The following is a 20,571-nucleotide window of genomic DNA, read 5'->3' as shown; positions in this document are numbered from 1 at the left end:
TTCAGCAAGATGGCACACTTCATTCCCCTCCCCAAGCTCCCAACCGCCAAGGAGACCGCCCAGGTGGTCCTGGAACACGTCTTCCGGATCCACGGACTGCCAAAGGATGTAGTTTCTGACCGTGGTCCACAATTCTCCTCCGCTTTTTGGAAGGAGTTCTGTCACCTGCTGGGAGCCACAGTCAGTCTGACTTCCGGATTCCATCCCCAATCCAATGGGCAGTCAGAGCGGGCTAATCAGGAGCTCGAGAAGGCACTGCGATGCATGACTTCACGCAACCCCCACTCCTGGTCGCAGCAATTGACATGGGTGGAGTACGCACACAATTCTCTGACCTGCTCTGCCATCGGTATGTCCCCTTTCCAATGTGTTTATGGATACCAGCCTCCTCTATTTGCCAGCCAGGAAGAGGAGGTTACTTGCCCAACTGCTGTCCGGCTCCAACTGCCTAATTCCCTGAGGGTGCACCCCACTTTCCATGTGTCTAAGATTAAGCCCATCCATGAGAGTCCGCTGGTCCCTGCTGCGCCTGGTCCTCCTCCTCCACGGCTCGTCGATGGTGGTCTGGTTTACACCGTCCGCCGCCTGCTTCGGTCCAGACGGAGGGGTAGGGGTCTCCAGTACCTCATTGACTGGGAGGGCTATGGACCTGAGGAAAGGACCTGGGTGCCAGCTAGTCGGATTGTGGATAGGAATCTCATCACCGCTTTCCACCAACGGCATCCTGATCAACCTGCAATCCGTAGGGGCCGCCCCAGAGGGGTCCCTAACCGTCCGGCCCGCTCGGCTTCCTGTCCTGTGCCTGATCCTGTCTCGGGACCTGTCCCATCTCCCGACCACGGCCCTCCGGCTTCCTCCGAGGATGAGGACGTTCACTCGGACCGTTCGGAGGAGTTCTAGCCCTCCTCCGGCTCCCCTCCTCCCGCCCGGCGTGGTGTTGCTCTTGGGACTTCTGGGGCCGTCCCTTGGGGGGGGGGTTCTGTCATGGGCCTCTCACTCCACCGGGTTACCACCTTAATTTTCTTCCACTCTGCTCACCACTCTCTCTACTCAGCCTAACTAGCTCCACCTGTCCCTGCTCTGCTCTGCTCTAATTACTCTGCCAGCTGCGCTGCATTACCCACTACCTCTCCCAGTATTTAAGGCCCTGTCTTTCAGCTCTCCGGTGTCAGATCGTCTGCAAAGCTCACACCCGGAACCTGTTTGCTCGCGCTTCTGGCTCACCCTGGTTTTGTGACCCCGGACCTGCCTGTTTTTTGGATACTCTTCTGCCTCAGGAGATCCAGACCTGCTTCTGCCATTACGACTCCTGACTACTCTTCAATCCCGGTAACTCTGACCAGCCTTCTGCCTTGCTACTACGTATTTTGGATTTCCCTTGAACTGTACTGCTGCCTGGTTTCATTCCGCCCTGTTGTGTCTGTGTCTCCCCCCCCCAGGACTTCTGGACCACCCACCACCGGCTTCATAGGACGCATCGCTGCCACTAGGGGGGGCACAGACCCAGCGCTTTGGACGGGATCCCTGTTACCCCTGGAGCCTTCATTCACTCCCTACTTCCCTTTTCCCTTAAGTTTAATAAACTTTCTGGTGTGACGCAATTGTGGTCCTCTGGTCGTCTGTCTGAACCGTGACAGGACCACTCCTCATATGTTCAATCATGGTGGTGGCTGCATCATGTTATGAGGACTAGGGAGGTTTTATGATTAAAAAAAAAGAAACAGGCAAAATCCTTTCCAACGGACAAATTCACCTTTCAGCAGGACAATAACCTAAAACACAAGGCAAAATATACACTGGAGTTGCTTACCAAGAAGACATTGAATGTTCCGTTTTTGACTGAAATCGACTTGAAAATGGCTGTCTAGCAATGATCAACAACCAACTTGCTAGGTGCAAAGCTCTTAGAGAGAAAGACTCAAACCCAGAAAGACTCACAGCTGTAATCGCTGCCAAAGGTGATTCTAACATGTATTAACTCAGGGGCTTGAATACTTATCAAATCAAGATATATTAGTATTTATTTTTATTAATGTATTTTTTACAATTTTTCTTCCACTTTGACATTGCAGATTATTTTGTGTAGATCGTTGACCAACAATTACAATGAAATCTATTTTAATCCCACTTTGTAACACCACAAAATGTGGAAAAAGTCGAGGGGTGTGAATACTTTGTGAAGGCACTGTATATGCTGTGTTGTGTGTATAGGACAGTGTGCTAGATGAGGGAAATACTCTATAGGAACTCATATGAGCTGTACTGGAATGACTGGCAGTCACAGGACAGGGTGTCTGAGAAACAGTGAGTCAGGTGAGGAGACAAACATAGAATCCTCACTGTATACTCTATCCTTAACATAGCAGTCTTAGCATGGACACCCGGTCACTCTGCAGAATGGTGAATCTCCTATTGTGTTTCATGGAAGGTAAGTAAGCCACTGATTGACTCGCGACTACAGCATATGTGGATCAAATATTTGTCAGACAAACTGTGGGGTCACACTCTTCAGAGATACAGCAATTTTGCACTGCTTTTTTTCAGAAGTGAATGGAACACAGAAAGCAAAGTTAGATCAAAGTGAACTTCTTTTTTCTTTAAGTCTGTTATTCCTTCCTCATTTTCAAAGCATGACCGATTTGGACACCACTATCAGATTGACATCTTGCTTACAGGAATACAGAATGCTTCCAGTTTTCAGAATGTGTTTTTAAACCGTAGTTTGAGTTTGATTAAACATACTACAGTTCTCAATCTGTCCTGAGCATTAATAGCATGTGTTCTGACACATCCAGCCCTGGGCGCTGCTTCTAACGATGACGGCTGGTCCATGAAGGTTCAGATGGAGGTGCGTGCCATGGAGGGCTACCCGGTGGTGCTGCCTTGCTCCTTCACCCACCCCCACCACACGCTGCACTCCTCCCTGCAGGTGGTGTGGCGGCTGGGCCACGGCCAGGGCTCTACGGTGCTCTACCACTGCTCCTCTCCCACCGGGGCCAGGACCTGCCAGCCAAGTCCCCAGCAGGACCAGCGCTACCGCATGGAGGGGAACCCCCGAGACCACGACCTCTCCCTGCGCATCAACAGTGCCGCCCTGCAGGACAACGGACGCTACTACTGCCGCGTGGAGGTGCCCGGACACGCACACAGCAGCTACGAGGATAAGATGGGCACACGGCTTAGAGTGGAGGGTAGGGGGATTCTGTATATGATGAGTACACTGTAGAATGTAGTACTACACAGTTTGTTTTAGACCATAAAAGCAATCTAATATGTCAATTCTATATGTGTTTGTCCGTTTGTCTAATTGTAGATGGATTCATGCTTATTTCATGGATATGATTGTAATGATTGGGTGTCTCTGTTTGTGTTTGCCATGGCTTTCATGGTTAGCTGCCCCACGGATCCTGGGGCTGTCAGTGGAGGGTAGTGAGGACACTGGCTACAGGGCTCAGTGTCGTGTCCAGGGCTCCCCCCTACCTGATGTCCAGTGGCTGGGGCCTGACGTGCTCCTGGAGGGCTCCGACATCTCTCCCCTCTCCCAGGAGTCCCCCGGGCAACACCACACCACCAGCCAGCTCCGGGATGTCCTCCCTGGGCAGCAGTACACCTGCAGTGCCTCCAACCCCCTGGGGAAGGACCAGGTCACCCTGTACGTGCTGCCCCCCAGGCAGGTGCAGGTCTCTGGGGAGGCCCCTCCTCTTCTGCTCCTACTCTCCCTCTCCCTGGGGTTCAAGGTGCTGCTGCTGCTGGGGATGGTAGTCTGGCTGCCACAGGGAGGAGGCCCGGCATGGCTCAGATGCTGCTTCAAATGATACACTGTTTGCATATGCATGCACGCACGCACACATACACACTAATCCAAATGTTTTAACTTCTCATACATTCTTCCATTTGCCTTCAATAAACAATACATTATTTGACCCATTTGCGTGTAATTAGATCCCACCTCATTCCCTACCAAGGGTTTATATGTAATGAATAGACTGTAAATCATTAGTTTATTGTTTATGAATCTAACTCATTAGTTGAAATGTTGTGATAATCTATTTGTCAAGCCTCAAAATGGTGGCTACACACAAAACCGCTGTACATGTAAAGGTGAGGAGGGTATATTTATTGTGGTTATGGTGGTTTAAAGAATACAGCAGAAGCATAGCTTCTTACACAAATATGCCACATTTAATGTCATTTAATGTAATATGCCACATTTAATGTAACACCATTGACATAGATGGGTTGGCTGACAACGTCATGGAAATGCACGTGCGTCGATGTGGCCGGAAGCCGTGCTTTGTTATGATTCTGAATGGTCAGACAGCTAGCAACAAGGACAAGAAGCTGCCATGTGGGGAATAGTACTGTAGTTGAGCAAGTTTTTATCTTGTTCTTGATACCATGTCTTGTTTTGAGGTGTTTTGACTGATTTCCTGTCTATGCTAATATGGCTCAAATTCGCTATCTAGGTAACCAATAACTGTAACAATGTATTTGAGAGACAAGTGCTCATTGTGCAAATGTATTTGTTTTGCTATAAACATTTGGACATTAAATATAGTTTACATTTTGTCAAAGAGTCTAAGCCAACCACGTCTGTTTCGTGTCGGTTTTGCTGCTAAACAACCAACCCATTTATAGCATTTGCAAAAGGAAAACATTTATCTAGTTAACTCCTCAGTATTTCAATTCATATGTTACACCTTATCAAAGACTTTACATAAGACAACAAGAGATTAAAAATATGCTTTATTTCATAGATTTCTGATACAATCAGGTTTGGACCTGTAATTTGAATAACAAGTAAAAACAATCTCCCTTTTATTTGGCAAGAAGTCCTAGATCAGAGACATCAGAATGAGTTTATCCAGATATATGCCTCAACTCCAAATATGGAAAAGATCAACACCAGACTATTCCTTCTCAGTTTAAATCATTCTGCATTGAGACATACAGTATAGCTGTCTAGAGAATATGTATTATGCGATGCCCTTCATAAAGGGGGCTTGAATCTAGTGAGTATAATGTATGAAGGGCCCTACAGAAAGGGAAGTGGTCAAGTATAGAGCTCTACTCAAGGGGGAAGTGTAGTGGCTCTCTGTAGCAGACGGCTGGGAGAGCTTCACAGCAACTCTGGTCGCTCCAGGTATAGTTTCCCTGGGGGTCCAGTGTCATCATGGTACACTGGCCCTGCATGGGGGTCCCTGGCTCGCCCTTGGCCCAGTGAGTGAAGGACACGGCAGCCTTGCTCAGCCAGTACCACTGCCCTGTCAGTGAGCTCCTACGGAGGCCTATCCACACCTGACCCTGACTCTGTGTCTGTGTCTGTCCCTGAGCCTGGGTCCCAGACTCCCTCAGTTTATTGGTCACGTGAAGTAGGAAGTCTTCTGTGTTCAGGCTGACCAGACTGTAGCCCTGGTCTCGGCAGTACTTCAGAGACTCTGGCCAGCCACCCTGCTCATCCCCAAGTGACACAACCTCTGGCCTCAGCAGACAGCCCTTAGAATCTGTACACACATACACAGACACACACACACACACACACATACAAACGCGCACACACACACACAGAGAGAGAGAGCGAGAGAGAGAGAGAGAGAGAGAGAGAGAGAGAGAGAGAGAGAGAGAGAGAGAGAGAGAGAGAGCGATTAATATATGACTTGAAAAATACTTGCATACAACAGACACACAGACATGAATGATATGCATAATTCACAGCAATACAACTCAATGAAACCTCTACAACACCATACCTGGATCTGTGCTGAGGCTGGCAGCTGGATTCCCAAAAAACATGCCGTTTGCCTCTCCCAGGTAGTAAGCGGCCATTTTGGAGGAACTATGCCAGATGACATGCTTCCTGTATTCTGTTCCAAAGTCAACGAGTGCCCAGGAGTACTCCGTCCCCATCATGGGAGTCCATGTGACGTCCAGGGCGGTGTTCCCCTGATGCACCCCCTCTGTCTGGGCTGTAGGGGCTACTAGCAGGGCCTGGTTCTTCACGGCGTTGAGGGAGTGGAGGAGGTAGCAGGAGGAGAAGCTATGCGTTGGGATGAGGCTGAGTAGCAGGCCTGGCCTGAGGAGGGTGAGGGAGACAGGACTGGAGGTCTTGACCAGGGAGGAGCCATCAGGGAGGAAGGGATTGAAGGGCAGCTCGTGGGAAGACTGCAGCTGGAGGAGCTCTGTGGGGGGTCCGCTGAGTAAACTTACATTTTGGTTGGTCGTCAGCAGAAAGGTAGTTTCGTTCAAAGCTCCATTCTCCAAAGAGGGGTGGACGAGGTATTCTGACCCCCAAGCTGTGACGGGGTACAGAGGGTTGAACAGAAAACTGCAGGTGCAGTTAGTTGCGACAGCGCATGCGTGGCTGTACAGAACCGCCACGGGGTGGTCGGCAGACACGTGTGGCTCTGGCAGTGATCTATTGTGCCAGAGTTGAACCAGTTGGAACGGCTGGAGTGAGACCGTCTCGTCCTCACCTGCTTGCCCTGAGATGGTGACCTCGTTAGTTTTTTTATGGTTTATGATGATGAGCCTAAACAAATGGTTCCCTGGGTCTATTTGAGGCTGAGTGGGCTTCATCTCAGGTATAAGGGGGACATGGTACTCTGTACCCAAGCTCTCCACCGGTGGGACTACCATGGTCTGGATGCTTTCGCCTCTTTGGCTGATGGCAAGGACACTGATGTTGTTGTTGCTGGTCACCTGGATTGTGTTGTTGGAGAACTTTGACCTCTTGAGTTCTGCACTCCTCCAACCTGTGTAAAACACAACTTCCTCTCCTGCATTCAGGTTCCTAGTATCTGTGTAACCCTGTTCCTTTATGGTAACTGTTACCGTGGTGCCACTATGTAGGGCTGTGATTACAACTCTGTTGTCAGGCTGAGTGGGATGGTAAAAGGCGATGTTCTCCGGGAATGCAGTGATGAACTCTTTGCCAAAGCTATGAGGAAAAGAGAGTGCTGTGGACGCTAAAGAGGGGTAGAAAAAGCTGAAACATCAATTTTCATATACAATCAAAACAATTCTGCTCCAGGATAAGATAATTTAATCAACAAAAATCCTAAAATGTGTCAAAAGACTTATGAGTCTGTGTTCCATATTGTTGAACTAATAAAGGAAATTGTATTTTAGGTGACTATGTGCTGTTGATGACAGACGGGGCGTACTACAGGCCTGATCGGCCTGTCTGTTTTCCCTTCATTCAACACAACAGGCTCATCTCAATAGTCTAAAATGGCTTCCTCTCCTATTCTCCTTTCTTTCATCTGCACTGATCTGAAAGGACAGGATAGGTGAAAGCTATATGGTGGATGCAGTAATCTGAAAGGACAGGATAGGTGAAAGCTATACAGTGGATGCAGTAATCTGAAAGGACAGGATAGGTGAAAGCTATACGGTGGATGCAGTAATCTGAAAGGACAGGATAGGTGAAAGCTATACAGTGGATGCAGTAATCTGAAAAGACAGGATAGGTGAAAGCTATATGGTGGATGCAGTAAACTGAAAGGACAGGATAGGTGAAAGCTATACGGTGGATGCAGTAATCTGAAAGGACAGGATAGGTGAAAGCTATACGGTGGATGCAGTAATCTGAAAGGACAGGATAGGTGAAAACTATACGGTGGATGCAGTAATCTGAAAGGACAGGATAGGTGAAAGCTTTACGGTGGATGCAGTAATCTGAAAGGACAGGATAGGTGAAAGCTATACGGTGGATGCAGTAATCTGAAAGGACAAGATAGGTGAAAGTGATACGGTGGATGCAGTAATCTGAAAGGACAGGATAGGTGAAAGCTATATGGTGGATGCAGTAATCTGAAAGGACAGGATAGGTGAACGCTATATGGTGGATGCAGTAATCTGAAAGGACAGGATAGGTGAAAGCTATACGGTGGATGCAGTAATCTGAAAGGACAAGATACAGTGAGGGGAAAAAGTATTTGAGCCCCTGCTGATTTTGTACGTTTGCTCACTGACAAAGAAATGATCAGTCTATACTTTTAATGGTAGGTTTATTTGAACAGTGAGAGACAGAATAACAACAAAAAAATCCAGAAAAATGCATGTCAAAAATGTTATAAATTGATTTGCATTTTAATGAGGGAAATAAGTATTTGACCCCCTCTCAATCAGAAAGATTTCTGGCTCCCAGGTGTCTTTTATACAGGTAACGAGCTGAGATTAGGAGCACACTCTTAAAGGGAGTGCTCCTAATCTCAGCTTGTTACCTGTATAAAAGACACCTGTCCACAGAAGCGATCAATCAATCAGATTCCAAACTCTCCACCATGGCCAAGACCAAAGAGATCTCCAAGGATGTCAGGGACAAGATTGTAGACCTACACAAGGCTGGAATGGGCTACAAGACCATTGCCAAGCAGCTTGGTGAGAAGGTGACAACAGTTGGTGCGATTATTCTCAAATGGAAGAAACACAAAAGAACTGTCAATCTCCCTCGGCCTTGGCCTCCATGCAAGATCTCCCCTCGTGGAGTTGCAATGATCATGAGAACGGTGAGGAATCAACCCAGAACTACACGGGAGGATCTTGTCAATGATCTCAAGGCAGTTGGGACCATAGTCACCAAGAAAACAATTGGTAACACACTACGCCATGAAGGACTGAAATCTTGCAGCGCCCGCAAGGTCCCCCTGCTCAAGAAAGCACATATACAGGGCCGTCTGAAGTTTGCCAATGAACATCTGAATGATTCAGAGGAGAACTGGGTGAAAGTGTTGTGGTCAGATGAGACCAAAATTGAGCTCTTTGGCATCAACTCAACTCGCCATGTTTGGAGGAGGAGGAATGCTGCCTATGACCCCAAGAACACCATCCCCACCGTCAAACATGGAGGTGGAAACATTATGCTTTGGGGGTGTTTTTCTGCTAAGGGGACAGGACAACTTCACCACATCAAAGGGATGATGGACGGGGCCATGTACCGTCAAATCTTGGGTGAGAACCTCCTTCCCTCAGCCAGGGCATTGAAAATGGTCGTGGATGGGTATTCCAGCATGAAAATGACCCAAAACTCACGGCCAAGGCAACAAAGGAGTGGCTCAATAAGAAGCACATTAAGGTCCTGGAGTGGCCTAGCCAGTCTCCAGACCTTAATCCCATAGAAAATGGTTTGAGTTGCCAAACGTCAGGCTCGAAACCTTAATGACTTGGAGAAGATCTGCAAAGAGGAGTGGGACAAAATCCCTCCTGAGATGTGTGCAAACCTGGTGGCCAACTACAAGAAACGTCTGACCTCTGTGATTGCCAACAAGGGTTTTGCCACCAAGTACTAAGTCATGTTTTGCAGAGGGGTCAAAAACGTATTTCCCTCATTAAAATGCAAATCAATTTATAACATTTTTGACATGCGTTTTTCTGGATTTATGTTGTTGTTATTCTGTCTCTCACTGTTCAAATAAACCTACCATTAAAATTATAGACTGATCATGTCTCTGTCAGTGGGCAAACATACAAAATCAGCAGGGGAATCAAATACTTTTTTCCCTCACTGTAGGTGAAAGCTATATGGTAGATGCAGTAATCTGAAAGGACAGGATAGGTCAAAGCTATATGGTGGATGAGATGTATTTATTGAGATGCACCCAGTTTGTATTTTCCTCAGCATTTACAGCATATCTAATGACAGAGTAACTTTGTAAAAGGACATAAAACACAGTCGTGTAGAGAGATACTGTATGGGATTGGCTCACCTGAGTCAAAGGCTGCCAGGACCAGGAGAATGACTGGCACCACTCCCATGGTTGTGATGAGGGCCAGGGCCGCTAAAGCCAGATGGGGGCAGGGGGTGTGCCAGATGGGTTGTGGAGCTTGGCAGGTAACTGGGCTGTGAATGGAAAGAAGGTCTGTCAGGCAAATTGTTTGTTAATGTGTTACAAATTCAGAAACATAGCAAAGCAGTCCTGTCATCTAATATTTATGTGGCCGTTGGTTGTGGTTGTTTAGGTACTGTACGTTTAGGTAGCACCTTTGGTTAGGCACACTGTGGGTTGTTTACATATCAACCAAATTCCCTCAGCCCAAATTTGACCATATGCTTTGGCAAAGACAACATTGGAAACAGGAGGCCTGCAGGCTAACTCCTGTTGTTACCATTGCAGGTCTGTGAGGACAGGAAGTAATTTGCATCTCTGACAGGTCCTGTCATTTGAGAAAGGTGTGTAGCCAAAGTTGATGGATAAGGCTAGTTTCAACATAAATAGGCAGTAGCATAAATACTTTGACTGAAAACGATTGAGCCTAAATTTATCTGTGACAAGTGAATTCCAGCCTTACTCCTCAGACTATTTAAAAAAGATTTTTTTCACGGTATTAAATACTAAAGTTAATACAGTATATACACTGAGTGTACAAAACATTAGGTAGACCTTCCTAATATTGAGTTGCACCCCCTTTTGCCCTCAGAACAGCCTCAATTTGTCAGGGCATGGACAGGGATGCTGGCCCATGTTGATTACAATGCTTCCCACAGTTGTGTCAAGTTGGCTGGATGTCCCAATGTTTTGTCCACTCAGTGTATATTTAGGTATCTCCAAGAGAGCAAAATGTTTTAGTGGCCCCCCTTTTAATAATAATAATAATAATAATAATAATAATAATAATAATAATAATAATAAGCCATTTAGCAGAAGCTTTTATCCAAAGCGACTTACAGTCATGCGTGCATACATTTTTGTGTATGGTTGGTCCCGGGGTCCGAACCCATTACAAGCGCCGTGCTCTACTAGCTGAGCTACAGAGGACCACTTGACAACGGAGTGAAACATGTACGCTTTAAAGTACATTTCCTGCAATTCTACACATTTTGCCATGGGGCTGAGAGACAATTCTGCAATTCTATAAGAAATTCCATGCAATTCTATTAAATTTTGTCATGGAGCAGAGACATTTCTTCAGTTTTAAAGCACATTTCCTGCAATTCTTCCCATTTTGCCATGGGGTGGAGATGTATTTTTAGCAGTTTTAAAGCTAATTTCCTGTAATTCTACACATTTTGCCATGATTTATGCCATGTTAATGATTTCTGAGTGAGAGTGACTAACAAAATCAATGGGGGCCCCCTGGAGGTCAGGACCCCTGGGCATGTGCCCTGCGTGCCCGGTCGGTATTCGGCCATGATTACTACAAGTTTAGATAGCTGGCTAGACCAACTTACCAATCTAAAGATTGTTAGCTGACATGGCTAATTGAATGACAAAACAAGAGAAAAACTGCTGAAGCACAACAAAATTTTGAGCTTGCACCTTGTGTATTCTACTATTCTAACTCTCAACAGTAAAAGTTGTGACCCCGACTGAGTTCGGGGACCCTAAGTGACCACTTATGAGCCGGCCCTGGGGATCTCTTCAGAAATAAACATTTTCATAAGCAGCACTCTTGTTCATTCCTTTCCATATACTATCTTTCTTAATTATATTTTTTTATTTAAAACATTATTACAGATGATTTATACACAATAGTTATTTAACAAGATTTAGTTATTTAAAAAAAGTTATCAAACATTGGTATGCTACATTTGTAGAAGCATAAAGACAAAGTAAGTATCCTCTTACCTTCAGGCAGAAACACTCTTCACCTTCCCTCAATTTACTGAGTCTAGTCAAACTCTGTCTTGCTTTTTCCTCCTTGGAAACACTGACACATTTCACAGTCAAACTCTTGACATTTGACAACTCTTTGCATTGGAAGCAGACAGAGACCTGGAAGACTGGGATGTGTGTGTGGGTGAAAGGTGAAAGGTGACAGAAAGGGTAGGTTTTGTTAAGTAAAATGGTCATAGAACCTGCACTATGACACATTCAATTCCATTTCATAGCTTATTGCCATTACTACATGCCGGCACTCTGATGTTGAAATACATATCTTTAAAAATCATGTTGAAATTCAGTTTCAAATCATTTTAAATAACTGAAAATGAAATGGAGTCAATCCCACCTGTTTTAAATGCTTGTGCAACATTGTCTTCATCATGCATGGCACAACTGTCGTTTTTGTGCCCCTAGTCTACCAGGTTGAAGTATATTATAGTATAACATGGTGGTGATTGGGCTTTATTTTAAGGGCTTTCTTACCATCAACACCAAAAAGTTTACCACAAACAGTCACTTTGAATAGTAAATGAGCATTCAAATCATTGTGCACACAATTTCCATAGAAGAACCACAAACCAAACTGTCATCTGAACACTTAAATCTGAATCTGTGCAGAGAAGCCTATTTGGTATTAATAAGGGGAACCAGATGTAGTCACTAGAATAGAGGGAATCAGACTGCTGCAGCATTTTAAAGTGGCAATCTGCAGTTTGTTATTGTTCAATGAGGATTGGGGCAGGAGAAATGCAACCACTCAAATTCATGGATAGAGCTATGGATACAAGGACTGACCATCCATGATATCAAAATTATAGTTTTAATCATCTTTTGAGGCTATAACAGTTACATTTATATTGTTTACAAACAAAGGACTAAAACAAGCTTTTGGTTTCTGATGGGGTATGACCGTTGAACTAAGCGCATGAGGCATTTATAAGTTATTCTTCAAGACTCAATGGATATATTCATTTTAAAAAGTCAAAAAATGGATGAGGCAATGGCAGATTGCCCCTTTAATTCAAAATGGTGACTTTCAGTCTGCAATGTGCGCTGTGTTTTGTTGGAATTTTAGTGTAGATCACACTTCTGTTTATCACCAAGCAATGCAGCAACAACAACTTGTCAATGATTGAGGCCAACAAATACTGCTACAATGTAGTAACCTTTATTGCTTTCCTTTAACAACTTCATTTCCATAAAAAAAAGTTAATTTGAGTTATCCCCTGGTTTCCCCCTCCCAACCTCATCAGAATAGTACAGATACTATTTGTTGTACAGTTTAAGAACAAATCATTAAAAACTTCACTGATATCAAACCAAATGTCAAAATGAGGCCAATCAGATCCACTTGATAGGGGAATTAAATGTCTAGTCACATGGTGCTGAAAGATCGCCTGTCCTCAGTGGTCGTCACTGGTTTCTGAGTTTCACATAACAGTACTATAGCACAGTTTATTCTGTGTTCTATTGTTGTACAGCGTAGGGAAGATGCTGAGAAAAGGCACCTTGGACAGCTCTTAACAAGCTCCCCAGTAGGCTGTTTCCTAGTCCCAGCCTACTTAAGTACTCAACTATCAAGAGATCATGCACACCAAGCCAGCGCAAAGTCAGAAAGAACAAGTACGTACGTCAATTTCAAAACATTCATACGTATGGGGCCCATTATTACCCAGAGGGCAAAAGAACAGCTGTTAAAGCTGTTCATTTCTAAACTGTATCATAGGATACTATGACGAGAACTGATGCACCTTTTCTTGAAATTACTTTTTTGTGTCATCAAGGTGTTTAGATGGAAACTGTCAGTCATCACAATTATTGAAATTGAGGAGTCTCCTCTCTTTATTGAAGTCAAAACAAATTCTTGCACCCCGTACGACTTACACCCAATGTTTCATAACCTGGTGTGTAACACCTATTCAAGTGAGGGGCATTGCGTGGATATTTGTATAACACTATAGATTTAAGTCAAACTAATTCAAATGTAATTTCACATAATTCAAACTGATGAATTAAACTCAAATCCCAGAGCCATGAACAGCAGATTGACACCTTTCCCAGTAGGACTCCAGTAACACTATCCATATTGGATTATCAACTAAAAGCATCGCTGTTCATTAGCACTAAATCCACGGGACAAAAATTACTGAAGATTATACTTTTTTTTTTTTTTTTTTTTTTTTACAAAAATCTGTCTACAACAGAACAACAGCCAATAGAAGAAGAGCGTATAGAAACCCACCAATCACAGTGTTGTCCAGTGTCAAATAGGAGACAAGGGTTTACAGCTGAAAGAAAGGGAGGGGCAGAGAGAAACACAGCAACATCTTCTAGCAACACTAGTAGATTGACAATGAGGGAGTCAGTGAGTGAGAAAGAGAGAGCGAAAGAGAGAGACAGTGAGTGGGAGGGAGCGAGGGAGAGACAGTGAGTGAGAGAGAGCGAGGGAGAGACAGTGAGTGAGAGAGAGCAAGAGTGGTCCTCTGTAGCTCAGCTGGTAGAGCACGGCGCTTGTAACACCAGGGTAGTGGGTTCGATCCCCGGGACCACCCATACACAAAAATGTATGCACACATGACTGTAAGTCGCTTTGGATAAAAGCGTCTGCTAAATGGCATATTATATTATTAAAGAGACAGTGAGTGGGAGAGAGAGAGGGCGAGACAGAAAGAGAGAGTAACAGAGACAAACAGAGACACAGAGAGAGAGACAAGGGCCTCATTGAGCCCATTGGTTCCTGAGACTGATCTAAATAGATACATTTATATAAAAAAGGTACATATAGCCCCCCTCCCCGGCAGGCGTTTCTAAAGTGCACAGATATAAATACAGGAAATAAAGAACATGAATTACCGGCCAGCAACAAACAACGACCCTGCTGTCTCCTCCTGCCCCCTTCCAAACTCTGCAACATTGACCAATTCAAAATAAATTAAATGCATTACATATTGTAATGATATAGATAAAAATGCTAAAAAAAACAACAATATAAAACAATCTAAAATATATACCCCATAACAGAAAATATTCCATTGGATGTAAACCGTTTAACAGGATAAAAGTGGGTTTCCCCTCGTCATCATAACCAAGTGTAGCTACAGCTCCGGTAAGACTTCCTTGGTGCAGGTGCACTACACTAGATTAAACCCAGGCTACCACAGCCATGTACACTAACATTATTGAACAGCTTTAAACCTGCCCTGGAGAAGGCATCAGTTTTATAAACTTACTCTATACATATTTTCTTCCTTTCAAGTCCACCATTATGTATGTATGGAAATGGACACTGCAGGCAACACCCTCGCCATTACTCCAAAAGAACAAGACCGCTCTTTCGAGAAACGTGAAAACATTTTGTTTTTGAAACTTCATCTTATTATAGTTCGTTTCCAATTTGGGATTGTTTAAGGTTAGTAAGAGATGTTTGGCAATTAATTCAAGAAATATTCTGCAAACTGTGGGCTATGCTATGGTCTGTCATGTTCATTTTGACAGAAGATTTTAGCCTTTGAACCTACTATGACTGATAATCTGAATCAACAGCACATCGTACACATCACGGTTTCATGACTCTGATATTGTGAAAAGCCATCTTAAGCTGCTCTTCAGTTTCTTACACTTTACTGTACACACCCATGCGCGCGCACACACACACACACACACACACACACACACACACACACACACACACACACACACACACACACACACACAAATTAAATATAATATGTGCTCTAAATGTATTTGGACCTTTTGTTGAGCATCACCTGCTTTCTCAAACATAATGTAATTTAAAAACAAACTGTCTATTGTTCAGAGTGAGCCAGATAAGAGTGCCGTCGTTGTGCTCAAGCCACCCTGAGTGCATGGACTGCAGTTAGGCCTACTGGACTGCAGTTAGGCCTACTGGACTGCAGTTAGGCCTACCGCTTCCTATGAACCACCTGGGGACAGTTGACAGGTTTTAAATGCTTACAGCAACTCTTATAATATAATGCACTAAGGGCGATAGAGGCCACTATATGCATTCGTAATGCATTGCACTCGAAGGAAGTGTTACGAGCACAGACTGTACAACATATCACAGAGACAGACTATGGACATGTTGGTAAAAAGCCTGATGAAAGTCATTCCAATAAGACCCAGTGGTTCCTTAAAAAGGCACACCTGAATATAAAGTCAATGTTTTTTCACCTTAAAACGATGATCAAATTAAAAGACAAATTTCCCTCTGACTAATTTCACAATAAGAACTAAAGAAACATGGCTAAGTGGAACTGCTTGTGTCTGTCTGCCCCCTTGGCGTTGGTATGGTAGCAGCTGTTAGGGCAGCGGGCAGGGCCATTAAGGACACTGCCCCCTGCTGTGTGGGAGGACAACGCCATCTGGTGGGCTAGGGGCAGACGTGGCACTCTCCCTGCTCCTCCTGTCCCTCGTTCATAAGGAGGTCTCAGCATCCCCATACATCTCCCCCTGGTCGTTCTCCAAGTTTATCTTCACACAGGACACCGTCGCCTGGCTGGGAACAGAACAACTCCATCATCATCATCATCATCATCATCATCACCACCACTGAAATTCAGTTAATTCATTGAAAAATGCCAATTATATCTAAAGATATCTGTTCACAATTAATGAATTAAACTTGAATTTCAGTAAGTTAAATCCTCCAAACCCATTCAACAAATGACAACCCAATACACTAAGTATGAACCCCTTTGCCACACAACATGCAATGTTGCAAACTGTTAAAATGCAACATCGTAAGACTGAACGTACCGCAGGTGAACCCAAATGCTCTTATCTTTGGTTTCTTTGAAAATATTGGCAGTTCTAAGACATTTGCCATACATACAGTACTATTGATTTGCGAGTTGGTGCTTCATAGCATGTATATTGTGGGTGGGAGTGGTTATACAGTGAGGGAAAAAAGTATTTGGTTACCTGCTGATTTTGTACGTTTGCCCACTGACAAAGACATGATCAGTCTATCATTTTAATGGTAGGTTTATTTGAACAGTGAGAGACAGAATAACAAAAAAATCCAGAAAAACATGTCAAAAATGTTATAAATTAATTTGCATGTTAATGAGGGAAATAAGTATTTGACCCCTCTGCAAAACATGACTTAGTACTTGGTGGCAAAACACTTGTTGGCAATCACAGAGGTCAGATGTTTCTTGTAGTTGCCCACCAGGTTTGCACACATCTCAGGAGAGATTTTGTCCCACTCCTCTTTGCAGATCTTCTCCAAGTCATTAAGGTTTCGAGGCTGACGTTTGGCAACTCGAACCTTCAGCTCCCTCCACAGATTTTCTATGGGATTAAGGTTTGGAGACTGGCTAGGCCACTCCAGGACCTTAATGTGCTTCTTGAGAGGGGGTCAAATACCATTTTATTATTTAATATTATTTCCCTCATTAAAATGCAAATCAATTTATAACATTTTTGACATGCGGTTTTCTGGATTTTTTTGTTGTTATTCTGTCTCTCACTGTTCAAATAAACCTACCATTAAAATGATAGACTGATCATTTCCTTGTCAGTGGGCAAACGTACAAAATCAGCAGGGGATCAAATACTTTTTTCCCTCACTGTAATTAGCCTTCACGCTCTCCAGTCATTGAAAAGGTATGGGTTCAACTTCTGGACTGTATAGGAAAATAGGGTGGAGGCATAGAAGCATGAGGCTGGATTCCAAAAGGGAACACTTGCTCCCTTCTCTGGCCCTCGCCAATCTTGAGAGTAAGCAATAATAGCCTTATACAAGGTTTCATCAATATTCCTCCACACTTAAAAGCATGTGATTGAGACATATCGACATGCATGAAATTAATGTAAAATTTAAAATAGTTTGAGAATGCATTTTCAAAAATATTTAAATGAAAAAGTATTTCTTTTTTGGTTTAAATATTTTGTCAAAAATGATTATCAGATGGTGTGATTTTCTGAGCGGGATGGGAGCATGTTTCTGGGTTTGGCCCCAGCAGCCAGCGAGGAAGAGGAAGGATGAACACCTGAACCATACTGAGGAGGAGTTATAGCTACCTGGCACTATGTTTCAGAGCTTTGGCACTGTCAGAGTTCATGGAGACAGATTTCCAATTGGCGGTTTTGGCCATTTCATCAGAAATGTTTACCATAGAGGGGTCCAAACTGCAGGGGAAACACACACATCACAACACCCTCAGCTGGCGTACACAAACACACATTTTCAAGGACACACTACACACACACCCCCAGTGTGGGTCTCATTTCTGAAACATAAACTCATGAATGATCTTTGCTTGGCTGCAGTCAACACAGTATTACAGAGGACCCTTAAAAAAACGATCTATCATAACCATTATAAACTGCAATACTAAGGGAAATTAGCAACTTAGTATAATAGTTGCTTGACTGCAAGGACAGTCTGTGATTGGTTGTTTTTCTGGTGGTTGTCTTTGTGGTTGTTATGGGATTGAGGGTCAGGGGGGTCATGCATCCACTCTGTGATAATGAAGGACATGTTAAACAACACAAATCAAACACGAGGGCTGTATTTCATTCCAGAAGGCTGTCCACTCCCATAGGCTCTTCAGAGGGGAGGAAACAGTGGTGTGGAATGAAACCGGTCCGAGGAGGTTATGGGCAGTTAACCATAAGGTGGGAGAGTGGCTGTATGAGGGGTGCATGGTGAGACTGACTGAGAGACCAACCCCTGCTCTCTCCTCTGCGTCGTGTGGCATGTCGAACTCACGGCTGTCACACCTGCTTTGGAAGAGACGGGTCAGGGCTTCAAAAGGGGTTACTTTTCCCTTGTAACTGTTACATGAATATACTACTCCATAGTCCTCCAACAATGCATTACAGAACCAGTGAGTAACAGTACTGATGGGCTATGGTTAATGGGCTGTGACTTTCTCCAAGTATAAAGGACATTGATATACTGCATCAAAAATTGTCCCCAACCACTAACCTGACTTTGAGGGTCTTGAGGACGCCCGGCCCGTCGTAGGGGTGTGCTATGCCCTCTTCCACATCCAGCATGCGCTGGGCCTCCTGTAACCATGGAAACAGAGGGAAAGTGTCAGTGGGACCGTCGGCGGCGGCTCTCTGCATTAGTCCATAAGAACAGTTGGACACACCTCCTTGGCTTTCTTCTTCTTGTCGTCCTCCTTCTTCTTCTTGCTCTCAGGCATCAGGTCGTCCAGCCAGCTCAGCTCCCTGTTGGTGAAACAGAAGTCCAGCAGCTTCCGTATAAACACCAGGGCCAACACCTAGAGAGACCAAAATAAATCAGTGAGTTGTACTTTTAATTCTTAGTTAAAATGGCGTCATCCTGACAATCTAGTTCTGCGCCGTCTTTTTGCTTGACATATTCTCTCTGTCTTCAGTTTCTACTTCTGTTTTTAGCTAAGAAAGCCCCCTACTAACAGCATATTTGTATTCTTACCATCATGGGGAAGACGACGGCGGCTGCGGACGCCTTGATGACCCACAGCAGTACCAGGCAGGTGAGCTGCACCAGGGTGAACACATGGACCTTCCACAGGGGAACGTAGCGCAGGTAGATCAGGTCCGGCTGGTGCTTGGCTGGCATGCAGAACAGCTTGATACGGTCAAAGAACTACAGGAGAGGACAACCACAACACAACCATGTTCAGACCACAGGAGGCTGCTGAGGGGAGGACGGCTCATAATAATGTCTGGAACTGAGCGAATGGAATGGCATCAAACACATGGCATCAAACAACTGGGGGGGGGAGACGACACTGCAGTGCAAACCTACCTCACTGATCACATGGCATAACACCACACAGACTGACCTGGATGCCTTTGAGTGAGGACACACCCATGTAGAGAAACACCCCGTAGAGGACTGGCATAGGGATTAACTAGAAAGACAACACAGGGGACAGAAGCTACGTTTTAGGACTGGCATAGGCATGAACTAGAAAGACAACACAGGGGACAGAAGCTACGTTTTAGGACTGGCATAGGCATGAACTAGAAAGACAACACAGGGGACAGAAGCTACTTTTTTTTTAAACTTTTTCTAATTTCTTTACCCACAAACCACTAGTGTGCTAAATAATACTTCCCTTTCCTCATCACTTTCTGGTATCGAAAGGAAATTATGTTCCAAAACAGTGAAAGGATGTTGAGGATTTGATTTAGAATTGGACACCAGCTTCTAGGCTATGGATTGTTCTTGAATTAAGGTGGCATTTGGGCATGGCATTTTGGAAAAAATTCTAAATAAACTAATGACTTTAAATATTTTTTACCATTATGATAACATTGTGCCACCAGTTGGAGTAGTAACACCAATAATACTAAAAGGGTGTGTGCGATTGGCTAATAATTTTCTTGAATATAGACCACTCCCCTGATAGCAGTTTGCCACTAGAGGGAATGCTCAATGTCCTTGTACAGTTGAAGTCGGAAGTTTACATACACTTAGGTTGAAGTCATTAAAACTCGTTTTTCAACCACTCCACAAATTTCTTGTTAACAAACTATAGTTTTGGCAAGTCGGTTTGGACATCTACTTTGTGCATGACACAAGTCATTTTTCCAACAAATGTTTACAGACAGATTATTTCACTTATAGTTCACTGTATCACAATTCCAGTGGGTCAGAAGTTTACATACACTAAGTTGACTCTGCCTTAAAACAGCTTGGAAAATTCCAGAAAATTATGTAATTGCTTAAAAAACTTCTGATAGGCTAATTGACATAATTTGAGTCAATTGGAGGTGTACCTGTGGATGTATTTCAAGGCCTACCTTCAAACTCAGTGCCTCTTTGCTTGACATCATGGGAAAATCAAAAGAAATCAGCCAAGACCTCAGAATTATTTTTTATTTTTTTTAAACTCCACAAGTCTGGTTTATCCTTGGGAGCAATTTCCAAACGCCTGAAGGTACCACGTTCATCTGTACCATGGGACCACGCAGCAGTCATACCGAAAATAGAACTGTA

At 44.2% G+C, this 20,571-nt stretch overlaps 2 protein-coding genes across 3 annotated transcripts in view; one reads left to right on the top strand and one right to left on the bottom strand.

Moving 5' to 3' along the window:
• Positions 1–2,373: 2,373 nt before the first annotated feature.
• LOC311139554 (sialic acid-binding Ig-like lectin 15) lies at positions 2,374–3,815 on the top strand (the record flags this gene model as incomplete). The annotated part of the gene is made up of 3 exons (XM_084174443.1): positions 2,374–2,428; positions 2,796–3,191; positions 3,394–3,815. The coding sequence occupies 3 exons, from the start codon at positions 2,374–2,376 to the stop codon at positions 3,813–3,815; spliced, it is 873 nt and encodes a 290-aa protein (XP_084030569.1).
• Positions 3,816–12,755: 8,940 nt separating this feature from the next.
• LOC311140404 (sodium bicarbonate cotransporter 3-like) overlaps positions 12,756–20,571 on the bottom strand; it is a gene marked incomplete at both ends in the record, with an annotated part of 64,112 nt that continues 56,296 nt past the window's right edge. Inside the window, 6 exons of one of the 2 annotated variants that reach the window (XM_084175443.1) lie at positions 12,756–16,122; positions 17,652–17,759; positions 18,562–18,644; positions 18,731–18,862; positions 19,039–19,212; positions 19,412–19,480. In XM_084175443.1, coding sequence (XP_084031569.1) covers positions 16,041–16,122; positions 17,652–17,759; positions 18,562–18,644; positions 18,731–18,862; positions 19,039–19,212; positions 19,412–19,480 — 648 coding nt within the window. Of the gene's footprint in view, positions 16,123–17,647; positions 17,760–18,561; positions 18,645–18,730; positions 18,863–19,038; positions 19,213–19,411; positions 19,481–20,571 lie in introns of those variants that run through there. The other variant, XM_084175442.1, reaches the window with a different exon arrangement.

Source organism: Coregonus lavaretus, assembly GCF_964263955.1.
Source record: "Coregonus lavaretus genome assembly, chromosome: 13".
In the NCBI taxonomy this organism is placed as follows: domain Eukaryota; kingdom Metazoa; phylum Chordata; class Actinopteri; order Salmoniformes; family Salmonidae; genus Coregonus; species Coregonus lavaretus.
Note: the sequence above shows the minus strand (reverse complement) of the source record. Positions and strands in the feature narration are given on the sequence as shown.